Below are 24658 nucleotides of genomic sequence, written 5' to 3' on the forward strand. Positions count from 1 at the left end.
AACTATCATTGCAGTTTAATATTTGGTATTTGTTATTGATTATAATGTAATTTGTGAGGCTATAAACTCTGCAAGTTTGGGTTTTGGTAGGCGAGTCAAAATAATTTTATCTAAAACCTAAACCACATGCTATGCTTTTAAACTAATTAGAGCATGAGTATTTCACATCTACATATAATAGGTTTTAATCAAATCCAACACCCCCAATTCCCTCCTCTCCAATTCTTCCCATATTCCCCCCACTACCACTTTCTTCCACAAACTTCATGTTCTCTTCTTTAAAAAAATGAATGAATTCTAATAGTGCTTCCTGGGATGTGGGAAGGGAAATAAAATATTCTGACATTAAAAAGTTAAAAAGTCTAATGGGGAGCATATAGAATGGTGAATAAACCATTAAAAATGTGTCAGTTGAGCCTTCTTAAAAATTATGATAGGAAATAAGATCATCAGTACACATGTAGTGAAAAGTATTCAACTCCAGAAAGGAATGAGTACTGCTCAATGCAGCACTGATATTCCTTGAAAGGTTATGCTTAATGGAGGAAGCTATATAGAAAAGACCACATATATCATTTCATGAAGGTAAAATATCCAGAACAGACAAATTTATTCAGTGAAAAAGTACCAAGCTATGGATGTATTGTATGGGCTAAAGAATTGTAGGACATGGTGATCTCTGAAAGATAAAGAGTTTCTTTGGTGGTTGGTAAAACTTTTCCCTAAAGCATACCAGGATGGTTGTAAAACTCAGTGACTATATTAAATGTCACTGCACTGTACACTTTAAATAGATAAAATTGCACAAGATATGAATTGTGTTTCAATAAATGCTATATAATAAAATGGAAATAAGAAACAGATGAGATGGGGTTAAAAGAAAGAAAGCTAGCAGGTGACATTGAAGTGAGGTAAGACAGGTGACTCTGGAGAAGTCTGTTCTCCCTAGAGAGTGCTTTACAGGTTTTTTGGGTAAAGTATATATTTGCTCCCATGTTCCTGAAGGAGTCCTATAAAGGAATATTAAGATTCTCCCACCATATTGCTGTAAATATTGCCTTGCAAAGATTAAAGGGAACCAAAGGATATTCACTGGCCCATTTCTCTAAGAAAATGAAAGATGTTAGGATATGGGTACTTAGTGCTACTCTGCTAGATCACAGTCAGTCCCATATTATATAGCAGTATTTTAACTTACTGTATTTTAAATATTTTAAAATACTAGTGTTTTTAATGTTTCCTCAAGTATCTATGCAAAACAGTCAAATTAAGTAAGCAACAGTTATTAAGGTTCATGAAATATTCAAGCTAACCAGACTTAAATTAAAATTCAACTCATCCCAGCCTCATCCCACAGATGTAGCCCATTTTCATAATCACTTTTGGTTCTATACCTTGTGTATTAAAACATTGTTTTTTATACTCAAATCCAAATTAAATTTCTAAAGTGTTTCCCTACTGACAGTTTCTAATACAATGCAGTCCCAAGGAAAGTTGACCAATGGGTAACAATAAGACTCATGTTTATTCTTGAGTATTCTGCAAACAGGAGGGTCAAACCTTGGATGGTGGTGAGATCTAGTTCAGAAATGTGAAAATCTGACTTCCAAACTCTGAATTTTGCCTGGAACCTGCTATGAAGACCATTACCTTTTTTTTTTAGTTAAATTTCCTCATCTGTAAAATGAGGACAACACAACTAGATGATTGCTAAAGTATCTTCCTGCTTTAGCCATCCTAAAAGATAAGTCTGCATTGTTGACCCGGTGAGCTACCACTGTGAGCTAATGGAAAGGGCAGAATTGAACTTTCTAGATCTCATTGAGTCTACATGTGCCCTGGGCTTTATTGCCCCACAAATGGACCTGGGGACTCTAATGTACAAAATTTAAATTAGGGACATTTGAGATAAGATTTAAGGACAAGGTTGGGAAAGTATATGAGAGAAAGAGAAGACAAGAGAAGAAAATACTTCAACATAAGATGGTATGAAGTCAAATTCAGGCCTTTCTTGATTATACTCACTTCATGAAAGCTTATGGGAGCCCCCCATTATAGTTTTCCCCTGCATAAATAAATGGACTTAATCTACTACTGTATAGAGTGGAACAGGGATGGTAAGATGACATCAGATAAAAGAAACCTCTCTGTATGGGCACAGCTGACATAAGGATCCCAAAACATACGAGAGGTAGGCAGAGGCTTTTGGGTCTTTAACCAAGGAGTATATTTGTCTTTCAGTAGTCAGGGGTTTTATATCATCCTAATATGATAAATGCCATTATATCTAGGAGAAAACATTGAAAAAAAATTCTAATAATAAGAGTTGGGGACAATGAGTTGAATTTTGGGGCTGAACCTTTCAATGGGAAGATGGTTTTTTGGCTTGATAGTCCTGAATCACTTTTCCTTTGACTCCTTAATAAACTCAGATTGTCTATCAATATGTCAAGCAACTCATTTCTGGCTTGAGCTTTCTATGTTGGTTCCCCAGTTGCTCCCTCACAGAAAAAAAAAAGTCCAAGCATAAAGATACAATACATCAAATCCTCAGGGGACAAACAGACTTTGTTGCAGTGTCTGCAGGGTTCACAGGTTCAAACGCAACCTGCCTGAATTGTAAGAAATTTAATTGAGTAGATGAAGAGGTCCTCATAATTATAAACTGCAGTAGGTATAACAAGAGGTTAAATACATAGCTGTGGTTTTAATTAGCTGGTGCTTCAAATTAGTAATGTTGGTTTCAGTCAGAAATCAGTGACGTTATACACTGAAAACCTCATCACCATGTAGTTCATTCCTCATTAGACTTCACCATGTGAAGCTTTCAATACAACAACATGCTGAGCTTGAAAGGAAAAAAAAAAGTTGGACCTATTTGGTTGCTGTCCAAGAACAGTAGAACTCTATGGAGAGTAAATTCTTTCTCACCAGAGATATAAGAATTAACTGTTCTTTGTTAAATGTGTTAAAAAATGCAGCAGGCAATTTTGCCTGCAACAGATAACACCCGTGTGCACGCTCAATCTGCTATTCAAATTTGCATCTGGAATTTGGTAGCTAATGAACTGATACAAAATGCAGCCAAGAGTCTCCTAACAAATCAAAGCTAGGGCTAAAACCCCTAAAGTGCCCTTACTGCTGGCCGCTTGAAGAGCTGTCATATAAGTTAAAGAACGTTTCCTTTTCTTCTTGCTTTCTTTTTTTTTTTCCCTTTAGGGTTTTAATTATGTCTTTCCCTCAGAGGAGGAAGAAGGTAGTTTGCAAAGCCAAGATACCAAAGCACTTCAGTTCTCTTCATGGGAGAATTAAATGTGATCTATGGACTTGTCATTTTGAACTGTCAGGTGCAAAAAGTGAACAGATAGCTAGGCAACTGACATTTTGCTCACAATTCCTCAAAAATAGGAGCCTTCGGTTCTTGCTTTTGTGTTGAAAACATCTGCTATGTAAAGCAAAGAAATGAATGTCCTCTATTGCAAAAATCCTCCTACTTGTACAATGCCAAATATAGCTTGAAATTGTTACTGATCCCCACCTCGGGCACCATTTTTCTTACATTTTTGATAAACTGATGAGCTTGAATTACATATAGTCTATTTGTAGTATTAAGGTTACAGTACCATGCCATAGTAAAAGGACTGAAGCTGCTCCTATGCCTGCTTAATTACAAATCAGCCTCCAACATGGACACTGGATATATGTTAACATGTAATGTTTGTACCTCAGCCTGAAGGGAAGACTGGAACTATAGAGGACATCTGAGACTAGATAGGTTAGCTTTCAGAGTCTGGACATGACAGCAGTCTCAACTACTCAAGACCCCATGTGGAGCCTAGGATTTTGTAGGAATCCTGAGGGTTTCTTTTCCTTCTTCACACAGTGATAATATACGCAGGAAATCCTCAATACTTTAGCTAAATACTAAATATATATTATGAAAGATTGAGGTACACCTGAATACTGTAGAAATGTTGTCACCATTTTAAAGTGGAAAAATAAAGGTTGTTTATGCCAATGATAGTCTCATCAATCCAAGTGTTGAATTTGACAGTCCCAAGATTCCTACGAAGGGTGGTTTATTAAGTGTAGTAGCATCCATCACATTTTTTTATTAAACTGTGTAGTTGATTCTCTAGACCAGTGCTTATCAACATTCCTAATGCTGAGACCCTTTAATAAAATTCTTTATGTTGTGGTGGTCCCAACCATAAAATTGTTTTCATTGCTACCACATAACTGTAATTTTGCTACTGTTATGAGTCATAATATCTGATATGCAGGATGGTCTTAGATAATCCCTGTGAAAGAATCATTTGACACCCACAAAGGGGATAGGAACAAACAGGTTGAGAAGCACTGCTCTAGACCCTCATTTTGTAGATGACAATTATGGTACTTATAAGTGAAATAGCTTACTAGGCACTGGAGTTTATGATATATTCAAAATCACCAACTTCACTATTATATTAGCATACATCTTTCTTTAAACCCCCTTTTTAATTATGGCAATTTGTATGACAATTATCTAATTAAGTTTTAATATGGTTTTCTTAGTATACAGAAGGAAACACATACATTACATAGGATATAATATATGTAAATTACCTGCTAGTTTTGTTATGCACATTTATATAATTATATAATTAAATTTCACTTTCAGATTTCAGATTCATCGATTAATTTTAAAATATTTATTTATTTATTTATTTATTTATTTATTTATTTATTTTGAAATAGAATCTCACTATATATCTATTTATGGCTGGCCTAGAACTCAGTATGCAGGTCAAACTTGTCTCAAATTCACAGAGATCCTCTTTAACAGTGTTCTGTTGCTGTGAAGAGAGACGAAGATCAAAGAAACTCTTTTCATTTAGTTATTTATTTTATGTGACTTTTATATCATGTATCTTGATCCCATTCATTTACCCATAACTTTGCATGTGCTCTCCACCCATTTGCACACTCCAAATAAATCAAAATTTAAGAAAAAAAAGGTAAAAGAAAGAGAAAATTTTAAAAAGGGAAAAAAAGTTTAAAAAATTGATCATGGGAGCTAAAGTGTGATACAGTAGTCATGTGATAAACCCCCCTTTCCACTTATCTTTACTTGCAAGTGTTTATTGCAAAAAGTCACTGGTTTGGTTTGAGGCCTCTGGTTTCTACTACCTTATAGATGCTGGGCCCTTCTTAGGGATCTTCCTGGATATCCTGTTGTTGCCATATGTTGTGATTATAGTGCAGCTTTGGGTCCGGTCCCTTCATGTGCTCCAGAAGATCATAGATGGGGTGAATGATATGGAAAATCATATCCTTAGTTCTGGGTGTTGCACCTGGTGTGGGACAGGAAGAGCTCTCCTACTCTTAGGACCACAGGGTAAGCTCTTCTACCTGCCCAAGGTGTTCCTAGGGCCTGTGAGAGGCTGGGAGAGAAGGGCAGCTCTTTCTTGTCCATGCCACCCACCAGATGGATAGGTAATGGAAATAGCTCTCTAATGTTCACACATTTGGGGCTTACTCACTCACACCTGTGCACACAGAGTTAACTTAATTTAGTTCCCTGGTGAGTCACAGGGTCTACTTAAGAGTCTTACAGCTGGTGGGGGTCAGGGATAGTTCTCCCATTCTTATGACAAAAGAGTCAGATCTCCCACCTGCCTCAGACATTGATGGGTAGGTGGGAGGGTATCATTCCTCTGCCCATGCTACCAGAAGTAAAATGATAAATTGGGATATTTGTCCCATGCTTAAAACTTTGAGGCTGGCTCACCCACACCTGATCTAACAGAGATGACTCTATTGTACTACCTGTTCTCGCAAGTCTTGCAGGTTTTGGGGAGCAGGGGCAGCTCTCCCACTTTTGCTACCTCAGGATCAACTCTCCCTCCTTTAAAAAAAAAAAACTCTTGTAAAAGAAAGCATTTAATTGGGACTTGCTTACAATTTTAATTGTTTAGTCCATTATTGTAGTAATTAGGGTGTGTGGCGGGGCTGCATTCCCAGCACCCTGGCCGCCTGCTCGGCTAGCTTATGCCCCAAAATAATTACCCAGACACTGTATTCTTTTAAGCACTGCTTGGCCCTTTAGCTCTAGCACTTACAGGCTAATTCTCACATCCCGATCAACCCATCTCTAATAATCTGTGAGAACCGGTCTTACCGGGAAGATTCTAGCCTAGTCCATCCTGGGTTGGAGCTTCATGCCATGTGTCTGCCCGGGAGCGGGGCATGGCGTCTCTCTCAGGTGTCTGCTCCCGAGAGGAGAGATGTCGAGACTCTGACCTCACTTCCTCTTCCTCCCAGCGTTCTGTTCTGTTTACTCCTCCCACCTATCCTCTAACCAATAAAATGGGCCAAGGCAGTTCCTTTATTAGCCAATGACCTTCCTCCATCATTTCCCCTTTTTCGGTTTAAACAAAAAAAAGGCTTTAACTTTAACATAGCAAAATTACATATAACAAAACAGTTATCAAGTAAAAGTTACAATAATCTTTATCATAACTAAGGAAAACTATAAATATAACTAACTATTCTTAACTCCATCAAAGACTCCAGAAAGATACAATACTACCTAAGCAAACAGGAAAAAAGCAACTTTTAAACTCTAGAAATGACAGAGACATCTCACTGCCTGGACAGCCACCCAAAGTTCCTCTGTACCGTTGGGGCATCCATCTTCAGTCTTCAGGCCCATGGTATCCAGCAGACATTTCCATGAAGCAGGAAAATTCAAAGTCAGTTCAGTCACTATCTGTTGTGTCCTGCAGAATGTCTCGCAGACTCTTTCAAAATGAATCAGGAACCCCGAAAGATCATCTCACCTTAGGCAAGTTCAGTAGTCCTCTCTCTGCGGGTTCTCTGTGTCCAGTTTATACAATAGTCCAGGCAAGACATTATCACATGGTGGAGAGCATGGCAGTACATAGGCAGATAAGATACTGGAAAAGTAGCTGAGAGTTGTACATCTGGTTCCACAGCCAGTAGGAAGAGGAAGACAGTGAGCCTGACGTGAACTTTTGAAACCTCAAAGCTCACCCTCAGTGACACACTTGCTGCAAAAAGGACACACCTCCTAATCCTTCTCAAGGAGTACCACTCCCTGATGACTAACCATTCAAATAGGGGCCACTCTTATTCAAACCACCACAGACTCCACATGCCTCTCTGCCTTTTGAGTAATGTGATTAAGGCCTGTGTTACTATACCTGGTTCTTTTTTATTTAGAACTTCATATACAAATACAATGTTTTGGTCAAATTTATCCCATACTCCCTACCCTACAGCTTCTTCCTTATCCCTCATCAAAATTTTCCTTCCCAATTTCATGTGCTCATTTTTTTAAATTAAATTCATCAAGTGTGCATGGCTGTAGGACAATCTAATAGAGCATGGGTAGCCTCTCAGAGGCCACATCTCTAAGAAAATTGACTTTTACTTCCCACAGAGCCATTATTTGTAAGTAGTTTTTCGTGTGTGTGTGTGTTGTGTGTGTGTGTGTGTGTATGTGTGTGTGTGTGTGTGTGTGATTTTTTGAGGGGAGGTTATGAACTTCTTTCCTGTCCATTCTGGGAATTTAGATGGATTGATCTCTTATGGGTCATATATACATGCATTTAGTCATAGTTGCTATTTGTTAGTGTGTACAATAACTCTGTAATATTTAGAAAATAATCTTCATGTGTCTACTATCTCTGGCTCTTAGAATCTTTCTACCCACTCTTCTGAAATGAACCCTGAGCCCTGGGGTGGGAAGTATGTGATACAGATGTCTTACTTAGGCCTGTGAACTGTACAATATCATATTGCCTTCATTTTTATCAGTTGTGGATTATTCACCATATACTGCAAAAATAATTTTCTCTGATGAGGGTTGAGAAGTATACTACTATAGAAATATGGAGATTAAAAGCCTAGGGGCAAAATTATAGAGCTAGGTTCTCTTCTAGGGCTTCTGCCCTATGCACTTATAGATTTTTGTCCTATGAACTGAGATTTAAATTAAACCAGAAAGTGCTTCTTTTCTTCTGTAATATCTATGCCACTATTGTACCAGTAGACATATTTTGCTAAGCTAGTTGTTATTGCTCCTCTCAGGTTCCTACATATAAATCTTGTGGAAAAGACCCAAATCAAAACATAGAATTTATTTTATATTACATATAAATCTTATGCTCTTAATGTGAAGGAAATTTTAGAGAGTATGTTTAGTATATTTGCATTTAAATTTTGACCTGCCACATTACTATTAAATGTGGAATTTTTCTACTTTTAGCATCACGTAAGCACTTTAAACTTTCATAATTGGGGGAATTTTGAGTTTCAGATATTTGTGTTAGGGATTCTCAATTTTAGCATAAATCACATAGATTTGGAGTTTAATTTGGAATGTTGCTTGTCAGAGAAATAAATTTCTTTTTTTTTATAATTTTTTTTATTAAGAAAAGAAGAAAAAAAAACATAAACAAAAAACAAGTTTCCACCTCCTCCCAGCCTCCCATTTCCCTCCCCCTCCTCCCACCCTTCTCCCCCTCCTCCCACCCTTCTACCCCTCCCCCCACTCCTCTCCCCCTCCCTCTCCAGTCCACAGAGCAGTCCAGGTTCCCTGCCCTGTGGTAAGTCCTAGGTCCTCCCCCCTCCGTCCATATCTAGGAAGGTGAACATCCAAACTGGCTAGGCTTCCACAAAGCCAGCACATTAAGTAGGATCAAAACCCCGTGCCATTGTCCTTGGCGTCTCATCAGCCCTCATTGTTCGCCATGTTCAGAGAGTCCGGTTTTATCCCATGCTTTTTCGGTCACAGTCCAGCTGGCCTTGGTGAGCTCCCAGTAGATCAGCTCCACTGTCTCAGTGGGTGGGTGCACGCCTCGTGGTCCCGACTTCTTTGCTCATGTTCTCCCTCCTTCTGCTCCTCATTGGGACCTTGGGAGGTGTCCCAGACCCAAAAAGATGAACATGGGATGTACTCGCTCATAATTGGTTTCTAGCCATAAATTAGGGCCACGGAGTCTACAATAGGTGAATCTAAAGAAGCTAAGTAAGAAGGTGAACCCAAGGAAAAACATATAGTTATCCTCTTGGCTAAGGGAAGTAGACCCAATTGCCGGGGAGAAAATTAGGATCTTGGGGGTGGGGTGGGATGGGGGTAAGGGGAGATGGGGAGAGAAAAGGTAGAAGGGAAGGAGGGGGGATTTGGGGAATCAGGAGAATTGGGATAAAGGAAAGGTGGATAGGGGAGCACGGAACCACAATTCTTAGTTAAGGGAACCACTTTAGGGTGAGCAAGAGATTTGACCCTAGAGGGGCTCCCAAGTGCCCAACATGAGGTTCCCAGTTAGTTCCTTGGGTAGCTGAGGATTGGGAACCTGAAATGACCCTATCCGAGAGCAATACTGACGAATATCTTGCATATCATCATAGAACCTTCATCTGGTGATGGATGGAGACAGAGACAGAGACCCACACTGGAGCACTGGACTGAGCTCCCAAGGTCCCAATGAGAAATAAATTTCTGAATAAAGAAACATTGCGTTCTGTAACCTCCAAGGTCCTAGACTAGATCTTAAATGATGTCTGGAAACTTTCAATATTTCAGAGGAAAAGTCTAAAATTCGATGAACTTCTCATAGGTAGTCTTTATAAAACAGCTTTATATCAAGTTCATTCAATGCTTTTGCCTCATATCTTTTTCAATGATAGTCAATTGTTTATTGTTTTAATTAGGACCCCTTTTTTTCTAAACAGTTTTCCCAAAGGACTCCTGGTCAATTGTGAAACAACAACAACAACAACAACAACAAAATAATCAAAAAATCAAAACAAGAACATCCAAATTAAAAGGAATGCAAGGATTTAAATAATTTAATATTTTCACCTGTTCACTTCTACATAAGATGGCTTAATGTTCTTAAACTCACTCATGGTAATTAAAATATGGTAAAGACTTTGGGAAGACTTCGGTTTACATAAAGAGCCACACTTTAATCATTTGTTTCCTTTGTATTATGTGGCATATGTGCATTCATGGCCCCAGGTGGTTGACAACATGATGTAACCTTAATTCAGCAATCCTCTGTAAAGTAGACTGGATTTTCAGAGGGTGAAATTACATCTAATAATCAAAAAAGAACAAGGGAGAAGAATTCTACATTCTTGCATGACCACAGGTACAACATCTAATGAGCAAATTTCTGGGTTCTTTCTCAATTTTCATGTTAGTAAAGATAAACAAAAGGATTCTCTGTTCTTTATGCAGCATGGGTAGGATTGACTTACATTTTTTCTTCCTAGGAATACCAACGGAAATATAAATTACTTCATGGCTAATTAATTTTCCCTCTGTTTGTCTTTTCTTTTTCATGTCAGTCACTATGAACAGGACCGTAGTGCACTTAAAAAGAGGGAATGGGAACGGAGAAGTCAAGAAGTTCAGCAAGAAGACGATCTCTTTTCTTCAGGCTTTGATCTTTTTGGGGAGCCCTACAAGGTAGCTGAATATGTATGTAATTTATCTTTCTGGACAAATCTTTTGCTACAGTTTTGAACATGTTTATTAACACTAACTTTATTTTCAAGCACCAAAGCTAGTCTACAAGATAAATGTGTTTCTGCTTTGGAGGCAATTGTAAGTTTCAAAGGATATCTCCCAAAATAAAATTTGCTTTCTCTGGCTTGTAAGACTGTCTTCAAAGAGCCCCTCACAGCCCAACTCTCATTACAGCAAAATATCCCTTCATTGCTTCCCAATGTCTTTAGCCAGGCAAACCATGAAGACATGAATAGAATGTCAATGGGCAGGACTAATGAGCTTCAGAATCACTATCATCTACTGCAAGACTGATACATTTTTTCCATTTTACTTTAGTAATAGCTACAGATAGCTTTAATAATTCTTTCAAAAAATTCCTTGTCTTCATGGCAAATGAAAATAAGCCAGTAATGTTTGTTTCCTTGTATCTAATAGTCATGGGCTAGGAGATTGTTCAACCAGAGGATGGAGGGAAGAAAGGTTGATTTTTTTCCAGTGGCATTCAGCCTCCTATGGATCTCTGTGAAGGATCAAACAGCTATAACTACAAAAATTGATTTTGTGATGACTCGCTCTGACCTTTTTTGGTGGGGGAGATTAGGGGTAACTGAAAAGAAATTAGAAGAGGAGAGTTTTATTGTATTATTGGTGGATGGTTGGGTTTTATTAAAAATGTATTAGTGTATAATTTTTAATGAGACTAAACCAATAAAAGAGATAAAGGAATCAATATTCAAAAGGTAATTTAAGAAGGGCATCAGTTAAAAGACTTCTGGAAAAGAAATGTTCTCAATGAAAACAGAGTAGGTCCAGATTCTACTTTGGTCTAGAGAGTTGGTGGTTTGCATTGGTGGCTAGTAAGGCAAGATTTAAGCTTTTTGGTTTAGAAAAAGAAAAGAGTTCTTGATTTATATACTTGGGTACCTTCCAAGTTCTGTAAGACTGACAGACTAAACTACTAGTTTTTAAATGATCAGCAATTCACATATTCACACACACACACACACACACACACACACAAACACACACACCAAAAATGTTTTTACAATTTCAGTTGATCCAATTTATGTTCTATGTTTAAACATTTAGATATATGGTTAATTTAAATTACATATTGTGAAGATCCACTCTGTACTAATCACTGTCTTAGAATCCCTGTTTTCAGGGAATTTCTACTCTGGTGACAAGAGAGTTTCTTGAATGAGCGATAACATTGGTGATAGAAATAGTCAGAGAAACTTTAAGGAGCTATTGTATTTGCTAAGGGAAACCCATGACAGGATGTATTGAAGAAAAGTGTGGAGGTTTAAATGACAAGGTTGAATGTCTAACTAAATGTAATATGGGATAAGAAGGATTGAATATCTGGTTGTTTGTTTCTTTTTTTGTGAATGTAAATCAAAAATTACATGTTTTGGAAAAATCAGAACATTAGTTATTGGAAGAATAGTAATATAAAAACATATTCATATGAAATATCCGATATGAGCAAGCCTGTAAAGTTCCCATTTTATCAACAAAAGCTGGAGTTGTGTTTAACCAAGTTAGATCTGCTTCATAACACTGGAATTATTGAAGAGGCGGGCTCAATTCAAACCTATTACCACATCGTTTCCACTAGATAAAATAAAAGTGTTCCTAGGTCATTAGAAAGCATGATGCAAGTGTGGAGATTGCTCAGTGGATAGAGCACTTCTGCAGTACTCCACAGGCATGAACACAGATCCCCTGAACCACATAGAATTAAAAATGATTGTGTGTGTCCATGATAACCTTACTCCTCCAGCTTGATCGGAGGCACAGTCAGGTGAATCCTGAGGCTCCTGGGCCATTCAGTGTGGCAACCACGGCAGGAAATACACTTGTAACTAATGAGGCAAGAGGCAAACACCATCACCTGAGCTATCCTCTGACTTCCACATGTGTGCTAAGGCAAATGTGTGCCTGCACTTACACACTTGAAAATACACATGTGTGTAGAAACTCCTTTAGCCAGTAGCCTTTAAGATACCAGCCAACTCGGGCGTGGCCTCTTATACTATAAATTCCGACGCAAAGCGTGTGCTCATTCTCTCTTCTGGCTGGTTCCTGTTTCTCATTTGTGCAGAGGAACAGGAGTCTACCCCTAAATAAATAAATCTGTGAGTCTACCCCTAAATAAATAATCCTTTATTGTACTCAATTTTGATCTAGCATGGAATCGTTTTTTTTAATTTTTTTAATTAATTTATTTTTTTTATTGAGAAAAGGAAAAAAAGTATCCGCCTCCTCCCAGCCTCCCATTTCCCTCCCCCCCTCCCACCCTTCTCCCCCTCCCCCAAACTCTTCTCCCCCTCCCTCTCCTGTCCATAGAGCAGTCAGGGTTCCCTGCCCTGTGGAAAGTCCAAGGTCCTCCCCCCTCCGTCCATGTCTAGGAAAGTGAACATCCAAACTGGCTAGGCTCCCACAAAGCCAGATCATGAAGTAGGGACAAAACCCCGTGCCATTGTCCTTGGCTTCTCATCAGCCCTCATTGTTCGCCATGTTCAGAGAGTCCGGTTTTATCCCATGCTTTTTCAGTCACAGTCCAGCTGGCCTTGGTGAGCTCCCAATAGATCAGCCCCATTGTCTCAGTGGGTGGGTGCACCCCTCGTGGTCCTGACTTCCTTGCTCATCTTCTCCCTCCTTCTGCTCCTCATTGGGACCTTAGGAGCTCAGTTCAGTGCTCCAGTGTGGGTCTCTGTCTCTATCTCCATCCATCACCAGATGAAGGTTCCCAATGATGCCTCTCCTGGTGCTCAGATTGGAACTCCGTGCTGCTTGGGTAGCTCGCAAACAAAGGGCCCACCCTGCTTGCTGCAGGCAGGCTATGGAGACAAAGGAACTACCACCCTCCCCCGTTTGCCCTCCCTTTTCTGGTTCGGTCCCAGCGCCCAAGCAGGCTGAGCTGGGAGATGCTATGCTGCCAAAGAGGGGCGGGAGGGAGGGAGACGAGAAGGGGGGCGTGTTCTGGATGTAAGCTGGGTGGGATAGGAAGAGAGAGGAGGTATTGGGCAGTATAGCCCCTGCAGGATGACCAGGAAGTGTAGGAGGGATGAGGAACCTCTGGTTGTTTGTTTCTTAATGAGGAGATAGTGGTTCTCATTATTAAGTAGTTTAGGAGGAAAACAGTGTGGCTGATTATAGAGAAAATAATATAGTTTGGGCCATGTTGCATATGGAATGCAAGTGGGATCACAAGGAAAAGTCATTGGATACCCAAGTCTGGAACTCACAGGAAAAGTCAAGGGAGAGATTTGAGGGGCACAAGAAAGCTACGAGAATATATACGCTAGCTAGTATCATGTGAAGAGAGACAAAATGAGACTTCTAGGAAATAGAAACAATTAAGGGGTAAAATGTGGTAAAATCAGAGTCCTGGAAAGAATCAAAAGGATCTGATCACTAGAGGAAAGAATCATTTAATGAGAACCAAAGAAATAAAAGATTCTCTGGAGAACAGATTTGCTACTAGTGTTTCCCCAGGAAACCAAGGAATTTAAGTGCTATAAATTTATTGTTAAATTTTAAACTTAAGGTATAATTTAAAACCTTAGGAAAGTTGTGGGCAACAAATTGCTACAATTTGGAGAATGGGCAGGAAATGGTTAAATACAGAAAGACAGATAATCAATGTGAATTTTATCTTGCATGAAGAAAGTAAAACAAACAATTATATATTGAGGTTTGTTTTGTTACTGTATATGAGTGTTTTCCTACAGGTATGTATATGCAACACATGTGTGCTGAAGCAAAAAGAGGGTGTTAGATTGTCTGAAATTGTAGTTATGTGTGGTTATGAGCCATCATGCATGTGCTGGGAATTGAACCCAGATCGTCTGAAAGTTCTTTTAACCACTGAGCCATCTCTCTAGCCCCATAGAAGTTTACCTTTACATGAGAGAAACATTAATGTGTCTAGAGATTACCCTGGTGAGGTGGAACATGCAGGGATTAGTAATGAAGAGTATAGCAAGGTCCCAAAGGAGATTAAACCAAATATAAATTAAAAAAAACATAAGTAATCACAAGACACAGCAAGAAAAATGGAGGCAGAACTTGAGAATGGTAACAAATCTTCAGAATAAAATGAAGATGGGAGAGAGTACAGAAAGAAATCATAGCCACCATTTTGGGAAAAAAAATCAAAGATGATGGGCATTTTAACATGAAAGAGGAACTGATCAATTGAGCTTTACATCTTTGGATGGGTTCAAAAAGGGAACCCTACTTGGGGGTGTGTATCTTTATTTCTCAATATCCACCCAATTCTTAACATTGTTGTAATGTGAAGAACCATTGGTTTTATTATTTTATGTCATAAAAATTAGTAATCTTGTACCTTCATAGTGATTGCTGTTTAATGAGGTGCATTGTATGGGTCTGTGGCATTTTTTGATGGAAGCAGTGTGTTTTTTAAGTCATTTAGAGAACTTTTCAACATTGTCAAAGTATCAACATCCTTGCTTGTAGTAATAAGGGCAGCGGGGCTGCGTCCCCAGCACCCTAGCCGCCCGCACGGCTAGCTTATGCCCGAAATAACAACACACAAACTGTATTCATTTAAACACTGCTTTGGCCCATTCTCTTCTAGGCTAATTCTCACATATTAATTTAGCCCATTTCTCATCATCTGTGTATGGCACCCCAAGGTGCGCTTACCAGGAAGATTCTAGCCTATGTCCATCCTGGGTCGCAGCTTCATCCCGGGAGCGGGGCATGGCGTCTCTCTCAGGCATCTGCTCCCGAGAGGAAAGCTGTCGAGACTGACCTCACTTCCTCTTCCTCCCAGTGTCCTGTTCTGCCTACTCCTCCCACCTATCTTCCAACCAATAAAATGGGCCAAGGCAGTTCCTTTATTAGCCAATGACCTTCCTCCATCACTTGCTAGTATAAAGATACATCAGGTTGGGATAGACAAAGAAAGCTTTAGTCAGGCTTAGGGTGGTGGCATAGTCACTTATTGCCCTGGTCCTTGATGAGCAGCTTTTTTTTTTATTAAGCCGTAACTATTAAGAGAAGTAATTGTAGTATAGAAACAGGTTTATTATATGGTAATTTTATTTATTCTGGAAATGATAATCAGTTGTCATATGGTGTTGTGCCCATGTTAAGGCTTCACTAGTAGATAAATGAGGAATATTTCTCATTTTATCGTCATATCACAACACTAGAAAAAAATGATGCATGCCAGAAAAAATTCCATAGACCAAGACTAATGATGGGTTTCCTGTCCTTGGAGTATCCAAATATGCAATGGCAGTCCTCAAGTTGGTTTCCAAATTATTAGTAAAATTATAGACACACAAAAACTCTTCCTTATTGTTACAATGGAAATGCTTATCAAATAGAAAATCAAATTTTGTGGTGGTAGGTCTGTAGTGCCTTAAGTCATGACATCATAACTTATCCAATACTATCAATGCTTCATAAGCTAGACAATACGAGAACCCTTCCCTTGCACCTGCTGATTTTTCTTGACAGAAAGACTCGATCATGTTCCTTACTGACTTATTTTTCTTCTTTGTTTTTAATGTACTACAGTCACAATGGAATAGAATATTGACTCTCTGCAGATTTGGTTGTGGGTGGAAACTATCTTCTTGGGGATACTTTTGTAGTTTGGAACTTTGAAACTCACATTTATGTTATAATGCTGAGAAGAACGTTTTTAAGGGGGTCTGAGAAATATGAAGCACTTTGGCATGTCTGTGTCAATACAGAAAGATTTGTGAGGAAAATGTAGGCTCTTAACTATGGACTAAAGCTTTATGTGTATGTGTATTTGATCCTAGAAACAAGTGGAGTACACATTGTCTTCATGTTTTTTGAGGAATTTTAGCCCTAAGTTGTTAGGTGCTCCTCTATAGTTTCATGCACTGTGAAGCTAGACTTGTATCCAGTTCAGTGGGACTTTCTTGTCTGTGGCAGGAAGTTCTCTCTCTTCTGACAAGTCAAATGAGTTGATAAGCTTTTCTACTAAGTGACTCATTTCTTGTTTCCACAGTTTCCTTTGGTTTTGTTTATTGTTTAAATTTATATCATAATTGTTTATTATTATTATTATTATTATTATCACTATTATTATTATCATTGGCTCTTTGAAACAAGGTTTTTCCTTATAGCCACTGGATATCCTGGAACTCACTCTGTAGAACAGGCCAGCCTCTAAATCAGAGATCCACCTGACTCTGCCTCTTCCTCTAATGTCCTGTTATTAAAGACATATACTATCACTACTCAGCTATTATTTTTATCTTAATAAAAAATTTCAAACAGCAATTTGATTATTTTTCTTTACCCCAACTAATTCTATAGCTTCCCTACCATTCTATCCATTCAACTTTATTCTTTTCTCCTCTCTTTCAAAAATAAAAACAAACAATAAGTTAAGAAACCAAAAAACCCACAAAAACAAAAATTAAAAGAAACAAGTAAAAGATCAAATAGATGAAAATGCCAAAACAAAGTAAAAACAATACAAAAAGTCCAGAAAAGGTATTTTTATACCTTCGAGACCATTTTGTTCCTGGACTTAGGGTCTGACATAAATTGTGGTTTATATACTCAGTGAGATCCCATTTCAGAAAACTGATTTTTGTCTTTGTCAACAGGTGTCAATAACAGATAGCAAATGATTAGGATAGGTTATGTTTGCAATGTAGTTTGGCTAGGCCTACTGCCCTGTGTCTACTTCTCCCTCTCAGTGCTAAGACCACATCTGTCTTGAGCTTGTATAGGTCTTGTGCATACTGCCGCAATCTCTGTGAGTCCATATGTACATCAGTCCTATTGAATCTGGACGATAGTTTCTTTGACTCATCCATTTCCTCCAGTACTTACAATCTTTCTGCCTCTTCTTCTGCGGAGAGCCCTGAGCCTCGAAGGAGGAGGGGGATTTATGAAGACATTCCATTTAGAACTGAGTACTTCAAAGTCTCTCATTCTCTGCCCATTTTTCAGTTGTTGATCTATTTATTAATTACCATCTCTTCTAGTAAAAATCTTCTCTAATGAATGTTGAGTGAGGCAATAATCTATGGGTATAATAAAAGTGTGTCATTAACCATCATTTTGCTGCTATGTTCCTTTAGCAGAATGATAGTATGAGGTTTTCCCTGGTCTCATGATTTATCTAGTCTCAAGTTCTTATCTGTCATGAATTCCATCTCCTCCCAGTGAGTCTTACATCCTCTTCCCATAACATTTATGCCATTATTCATCCTTTTTGAAACAGATCATATTATTATTACTGCAGTTGCTTTTATTACTACTAGTTTACAGATTTCAATGGCTCAATAAAAGTGAGGAAACTGGGGTACAGCAAGGTTTGAGTAGTTTGTGAAAGAATATTTGTTTCAAAGAAGGTAAAGATGACAGTGGCTTATTTGGAAGATTGTTGTAAGGATAAAATGAACCAGCTTGGAACTCCTTGCCTTAAAATCTGGAAAGTACTATAAAGTTCAAGTTCTTGTCAAATAAAGAAAGGAATGGCAACTTATGGCCCAGAGAGATTAACTGTAAAAATATCAGAATCAGGAAAAAAGGAAATTACTAAATCACATACTTTAGCTATACTACAATAAAGTAGAAGAAAGGAGAACTTCAAAACTTGAATTATTTTGCTTATTTTATTAAAAGGAAATAGTATGGTACAATAGCCTCTTAGCACATTAGTCTGGCAATGAAATTATACTACTGATCTGTGGATAACATTAGAAGCAAACTAAAGGAGCCTTGCATTTCCTAAAGTAATGAGAAACAAAAAGCTTAAATGAAGGAGTGCTGTTAGTCATGAGCCACAAACCAGACATGTAATTTATGCTTGAAAATACTTGGAAAATGCATTTCCTTGATGATAAAAAAATGTAATTACTTAGAAAATAATGGCTATAGAGGTTACCTTTAAGGAATCAACCAATTATGTAGAATGGGAATTAAAGTATTGGCCACATTGAAAGAAGCCTATAATTGATTGAAACAGCTAAACTTCATCTTTGGAATGTTTAGAATGTTCGATCAAGTCTGCCGAGAATACCTTCCTCCTTAATAGGATTACTAAAACTCTGGAGGGCAAAGAAGGAACATTTAGTATACATCAGAAATTGCTATGGTGTATAATGGGAGTATATAATGTAGGTGGATAAATGTGTATCAGGCTCCACTAGGTTTTCTGTGTCATACTGACTTTTTGAGAAATTACAAGATTAGTTGACTCCATTCCTAAGGTTATCACTGGTCCACCACTATACTCTATGTGTAGAGGAAAGCTACAGACTGATGATATCAGTGTAGTCCCTAACTTGAAATGTACACTCACTTTCACTGAATTAGACATAAATGTAATGCTCATAGTATTTAGTCTTCATAAAAGAAAAATGTATATGAGGAATGCCTAAGTATCTTCTAGAAAATCTGTTTTGGAAAATGTTTTCTTAATAGCTTTAAATTTCTTGTAGGTAAACCAATGAAAGAAATTTCTTTTCACGTTTTAACACTATGCATAATGTTTCCTCACTTAATGATCTAAGGTGATATTCTGCTTTTCATAAGATAATGATAATTCTATAACCTGTAAACTCATAATTTTTGAATTAACTATCATGAACTTCAAAAACTTCAACTTACTGTTAAATCAGGAGTAACAAAGTCAACTTGCCATTTGTCTTTCTATGTATCAATTACTTTGAGATATTACATATTCTTTCATTTGATAGAAGCATAGTATGGAATATAATTATTTTCTATTGAATTCTGTGACAATTTATTTGAGAATTTAGTATATACTAGACCAGTTGTTCTCAACCTATGTATTAAGGGTTGAACAACCCCTTTCACATGGGTTGTCTAAGACCATTCTATATATCACATATTACATTATTATGCATAACAGTAGCAAAATTACATTTATGAAACAGCAATAAAAATAGCAAGGTGTTAATTTCTTGTCTTATTCGGGGGACTCTTACTTTTCTATTAATTTTAGTATCATATTGGTTGATTTTGGTCAGTTTAAAAATTCTTTGTTCAAACAATATTTTAAAAAATTTGAGTCTTAAAAAACTGTTAGCATGATTGAAATGGGTAAATATTAATGAATAGATATTAAGAACTAGGAATACTTCCTCTTACTGTGAAAAAAATTATTTCTTCTAAATATCATCAATGTAACAACAGGTATATTACTAACTTTCTTGTAAGCAAATGAGATATAAGGGATTTGGATCCTTATAATGTGGACCCAGAGAGAGGGCATTGGTTTCTCAAGGCAAGAGGTAGTATTTGTGTTGGTAGTTGTAGTGGAGAGGGGTAAGGTTGTGATTTTGTTGAAATCTACTGCCACAAAGTCCATTAAACACAGCAAGGATATTTCAAGTGGGAAATTAAACAGCTTAGTTTATGCTGATAGATTCAGATCCTTGATCATAGACAGACATCTGTGTTAAGATCAGTCATATGACGTGAGAGATAAATGTTTTTCAGGGACCAGAATATCCTTGAAAATGTTTCAGACTTGCATCAAATTCTTGGTGGGACCTTAAGAAAATGAAATTTCTTTGTTTTTTTGTTTAGGGATTGAGTAGGCAGACTGATTTTGGCTGCTGTCCAAATGGTTCATTGTGTAAGTCAGTTGAAGGAAATTGCTATATGCAAAGAGTTTATTCTTGCCTTTGCTAAAAAGTAATTTCTGCCATTAAAATGGCAAACCTAGGGAATTTCAGGGAATAAAAATGATTTCTTCCCTTCTATATCTTTTAAATATGTCTTTCAAATGCACTTCTGCAAACGGGGCAATTATTCTACTGAGAATTATACAGAATGTTAATTGTTTAATCACTACTTCAGCACCAAGGCTGCATATGATGCAATGTAAGATGTTCTTGAGGAAAAGCAAACTAAAAGTGACTTAAATTTATTCAGCTTCTAAAGATTTCCATCAATCACAGAAATTTCCCAGCATATATTTAGCATATTTCAGTGTAATCTTTGAAATTCATATTTCTCTAACTGTCCTAATTTTTACAAGTGTCCATGAATGAACACATGGTATGAATTAAACATGTGGAGATCATCCTCGTAATGAGGTCAAGGTTTCTGATTTGATTCTCCCTCTCTCTCTCTCCCTCTCCCTCCCCCCTCCCTCTCCTTCTCTTCCCCTCCTTCCCTCACTCTCTTTCTTTTTCCTTCCTGTCTCCCCCCTCTCTGTCTCTCTCTCTCTCTCTCTGTCTCTCTCTCTCTGTCTCTCTCTCTCTCTCTCTCTCTCTCTCTCTCTCTCTGTGTGTGTGTGTGTGTGTGTGTGTGTGTGTCTGTGTGTGTGTCTCATTATTCCTTTTTGGTGTCCTTTCCTGGTTCCTCTTCATTTTCTAGTCTATTAAAGATGCATATATGCCAGGTATTTTGCCTGAGAACAATCTTCTCATTTTGTTTTTTCTTTCCCTTCGTGATTTTATTCATTTCTAATGCTACAACCTCTATATTCTCCAATCTTCACATACAAAGACTACAGAGTCCTATATCCTAAATGGAGATTAAGACCCAAGAGTTAAATATTCCACCTAGGCAGCATAGGAAACTAGGAAGTGCTGGAGCATGTGAGGTATCTTGGATATTTAACCTCTGTCTTTTGTAGACCATGTACCAAGGAGTAGGCAAGTGCTTTTCATTCTTGAAAATGTGAAGAACATGCTTATGACTTCTGTGACATAAAGACCACATAATAGGGAGTATTTCCTAACAAATGGTCCACTAGTCAGATGGCTCCAAGTATAACAGTAACGTTTTTCTTTGTAATATAGGGGGCCAGAATAGGGAATATAGGCACAGAGAAGTCTTTTGCTTTTCTGAATCCAACAACTTGTTTTGATAACCTATTTGGATACAAAGAGAATTATAAAAGTTAATTTTGAGAATTAGCAACTGAATTTAATCAAATTTATTCCCAAGTATTCCCTTCATATTTTAATCATGAATGCTTTGCTTCCTCATTGCAAAAACACAGGCAAGAGCCTAATTATTTTATAAAAACAATCTAGCATTTTTGTGAGATTAGCATATCCTACAAGGGATGGTAGAGCTAGGCTGTTGATTGTCCATAGACTTATTTGGTTGCCTCTGTTACTCTTACACATTAGGCTAACATTGTTTTGAAATGATGACTTTGTTTTGATTTACTTAAGCAATAATTTAAATTCTTGAATAAAATTTTCTAGCTCACTGCAAAGACACAGGAAAGCTTGAGTCACTGTTGATGAACAATTGCAGCCTTTCAAAGTAAATGAGTATGAATCATCAATGTGTAAACACAATCGCCCCCAGAATATGTAGGCAGGCACCAGTAATTTATACAGTTCTCTGATTAAAAGGAATTAGATTCATGTTAGTCATAAGTTAGCTCAATTAGATGTTGTTTAATCCCATGCCTTGTTTGAAGTTTGAGTAGTGAGGACATCACAATTTAACTGATTTCTTTATCAAACAGGCTTAGCATTTTATGGTACAAAGTATTGCAATGTGTCAAAAATGTATACAAGTCTAGCATTTCTTGTAATCCAACACTAGAAAGAAGATGGTTTTAATCATAATGTATAATGTTACAGTTCATCTCATGTAATCTAAAATCAGTATTTTATTTTGCAAAAGTATGGATATTACCTTAAAATTATCTCTCAATAAACATGTTTAAAGGAAAGACATGGAGAAAACTAATATTTCATCATCCCTACTTATTCAAACCCTTCCCTTTTTATTGAAAATATATTTTTATTTCAAATGATATATCCTGATTATGAATTTTCCCGCTTTCCAGTTCCTCCTCAGCCACTCTCCTATCTGGATCTCCCCCTTTTGTCTCTCATTAGAAAACAAACTGGCCTCTAAGTGTTAATAATAAGATAAAATTTAAAAATAATGAATGAAATGCTCTGATAAAACATTATGAGATGAGGAACCTTTTAAGATGCCTTTTGGTTCATTTTCTGATGGCCATCTACCACTGGGCATGCAGCCTACCCTTAAGTGTAGGTTGTTTCCCCAGTGAGACTCCTTAGAGAAACTAAACTCTCTTCAGCAAGTGGTTATCAACTGGAGGTTGCTTCTGGATTACAGATAGGAACATGTGTCCACTTGCTGCCTCAGTCTCTGGGAGTTCGTGTATGTATGTTGATTTAGAAGGCCTTGTTTCCTTAATGTCCTCCATTCCCTCTGGCTTTTACACTCTTTTGACATCCTCTTCTTCTGAGTCCCCAGAACCCTAAGTGGAGGAATTTGGAGAAGATTTTTAAACTAAGTCTTTCAAGGTTTATCATTCTCTGCATATTGTCTGGCTGTGGTTTCTCTATATTTTCCCCATTTGCTGTGGGAGAAAGATTCTCTGATGACAGGTGAGCAAAACACTAACATATGAATGAATATGAAGAATATTATTCGGAGTCATTTTGCTTCTATCTTTTTTTTTTTAACAGGAGTATCTAATTTTACTCTACGGCCCTGGTCTATCTAGTCTCAAGTTCTTTGTCACTTAAGCAGTATTAGGAACTGGTTCCTCTCATGAAATAAGCCTTCAGTCATATTAGATATTTGTTGGCTAACCCAAAGAATGTTGTGCCAAAATTGCACTGGTATATTTTGCAGGCAGGACACCATTGTAGATAAAAGGACTTGTTTCTGTGTTGGTGTTTTTGTCTCTTCTTTGGTAGCATAAATAGTAACTCCCTGTAGCAAAGATGCTAGTTCTTAGATTTAAAGGCTATATGTAGGCACCAACCTGATTTTTCCATATTCAGTGAATTCTATAGGTCTTGTCTTTAGCTATTGTGTCTTGTCATCATTTTGTGAAGAGCAACCTATAATCTTGGAAAAAGCCTGGATATTTTGGGAATTCCAATGGGACCCTTTTGGTCAGCAACTCAGATATAGCACAATTCTGATCCTGGAAGCTTCGTTTGGTAACAAGAGATAATGGGTAATCCAGAGGGGCTCTGTCTTTCCCATTCTTTGGTGATTTGGATCTCCTTTATATATGTGTATATTTTAGAACAATTCTACTATATTAGGTTTCCATATTACCCCTCAAATTTCCTCCTTCATTCTCCTTTTCCCTCCATCTCTGTAATTGATCCTCCCATGCTAGTCCCTCCCTTCACTGATCCATAACTATGTCTTCTACTCCCCTTTCCTAGGAAGATCTATATGTCTCTCCCAGTACCTTATTCTATACCTAACCTTTATGATTGTATAATGTAGCTTGATCATTAACTTAATATTTAATATCCACATGTAAGTGAATATATATCATATGTTTCTGAGTTACCTCACTCTGGGTGATTTTTTTTAATTGCATTCATTTACTTCTGTATTTTATTATTTCGTTTTTTTACCAGCTGTGTAATACTCCATTGTATAAATATATCATATTTTCTCTATACATTATTCTGCTGAGACATGTAGGTTGTTTCAAATTTCTAGGCATTCTGAATATAGAAGCAATGAAAATGGTTGAGCAAGTGTCTCTGTGGTAGGAAAAAGATTCATTAGGTAATATGCTCAAGAGTGGTATAATAGCTGGATCCTTAGGTAGATAAATTCCCATCTTCCTGAGGAACCACCACATTGATTTGTACAATGGCTGTACAACTTTTCACTCCTACCAGCAATTGAAGAGTGTTCTCCTTATTCCATATCCTTGCCAGACTGAGTTTCCACTTGTTTTGTTTATCTTAGCTATTCAGACATGTATAAAATGAAATCTCAAAGTAGTTTTGATTTGCATTTCCCATGTGTCTAAGGGCATTGAACATTTCTTTGTTTCTTTACCTATTTGAGTTTCCTCTTGAGAATCTTGTTTACATCTGTACCTCTTTTTTATTATTAGTTTGTTTTCTTGACATGTAGTGTTTTTTTTAGTTCTTTATATATTTTGGTTACTAACCCTCTATCAGATTTGGTAAAAATCTGTTCCTATTCTGTAACCTGTCGCTTTTTTCTGAGTGGAAATATCCTTTGCTTTGGAGAATTTTTCAAGTTTTGTGAGGTCCATTTATTGATTGTTGATCTTAGTGCCTGTGCTAATGGTGTGTTCTGTGCAGAAAGTATTTTCCTGTGCCAATGAGTTCG

General features: G+C 37.4%; 1 protein-coding gene across 1 annotated transcript in view; it reads left to right on the forward strand.

Annotated features, from left to right (window-relative positions):
- The window catches only part of LOC121440230 (AF4/FMR2 family member 2-like), a 496090-nt gene that overhangs the window by 152209 nt on the left and 319223 nt on the right, over nt 1-24658 (forward strand). The window contains exon 2 of the mRNA XM_041640968.1: nt 10366-10486. Coding sequence (XP_041496902.1) covers nt 10366-10486 — 121 coding nt within the window. The remainder of the gene's footprint in view (nt 1-10365; nt 10487-24658) is intronic.

The sequence above is a fragment of the Microtus oregoni genome, unplaced genomic scaffold (genome assembly GCF_018167655.1).
Source record: "Microtus oregoni isolate MIOR12 unplaced genomic scaffold, Mior012 000067F_000, whole genome shotgun sequence".
NCBI lineage: Eukaryota > Metazoa > Chordata > Mammalia > Rodentia > Cricetidae > Microtus > Microtus oregoni.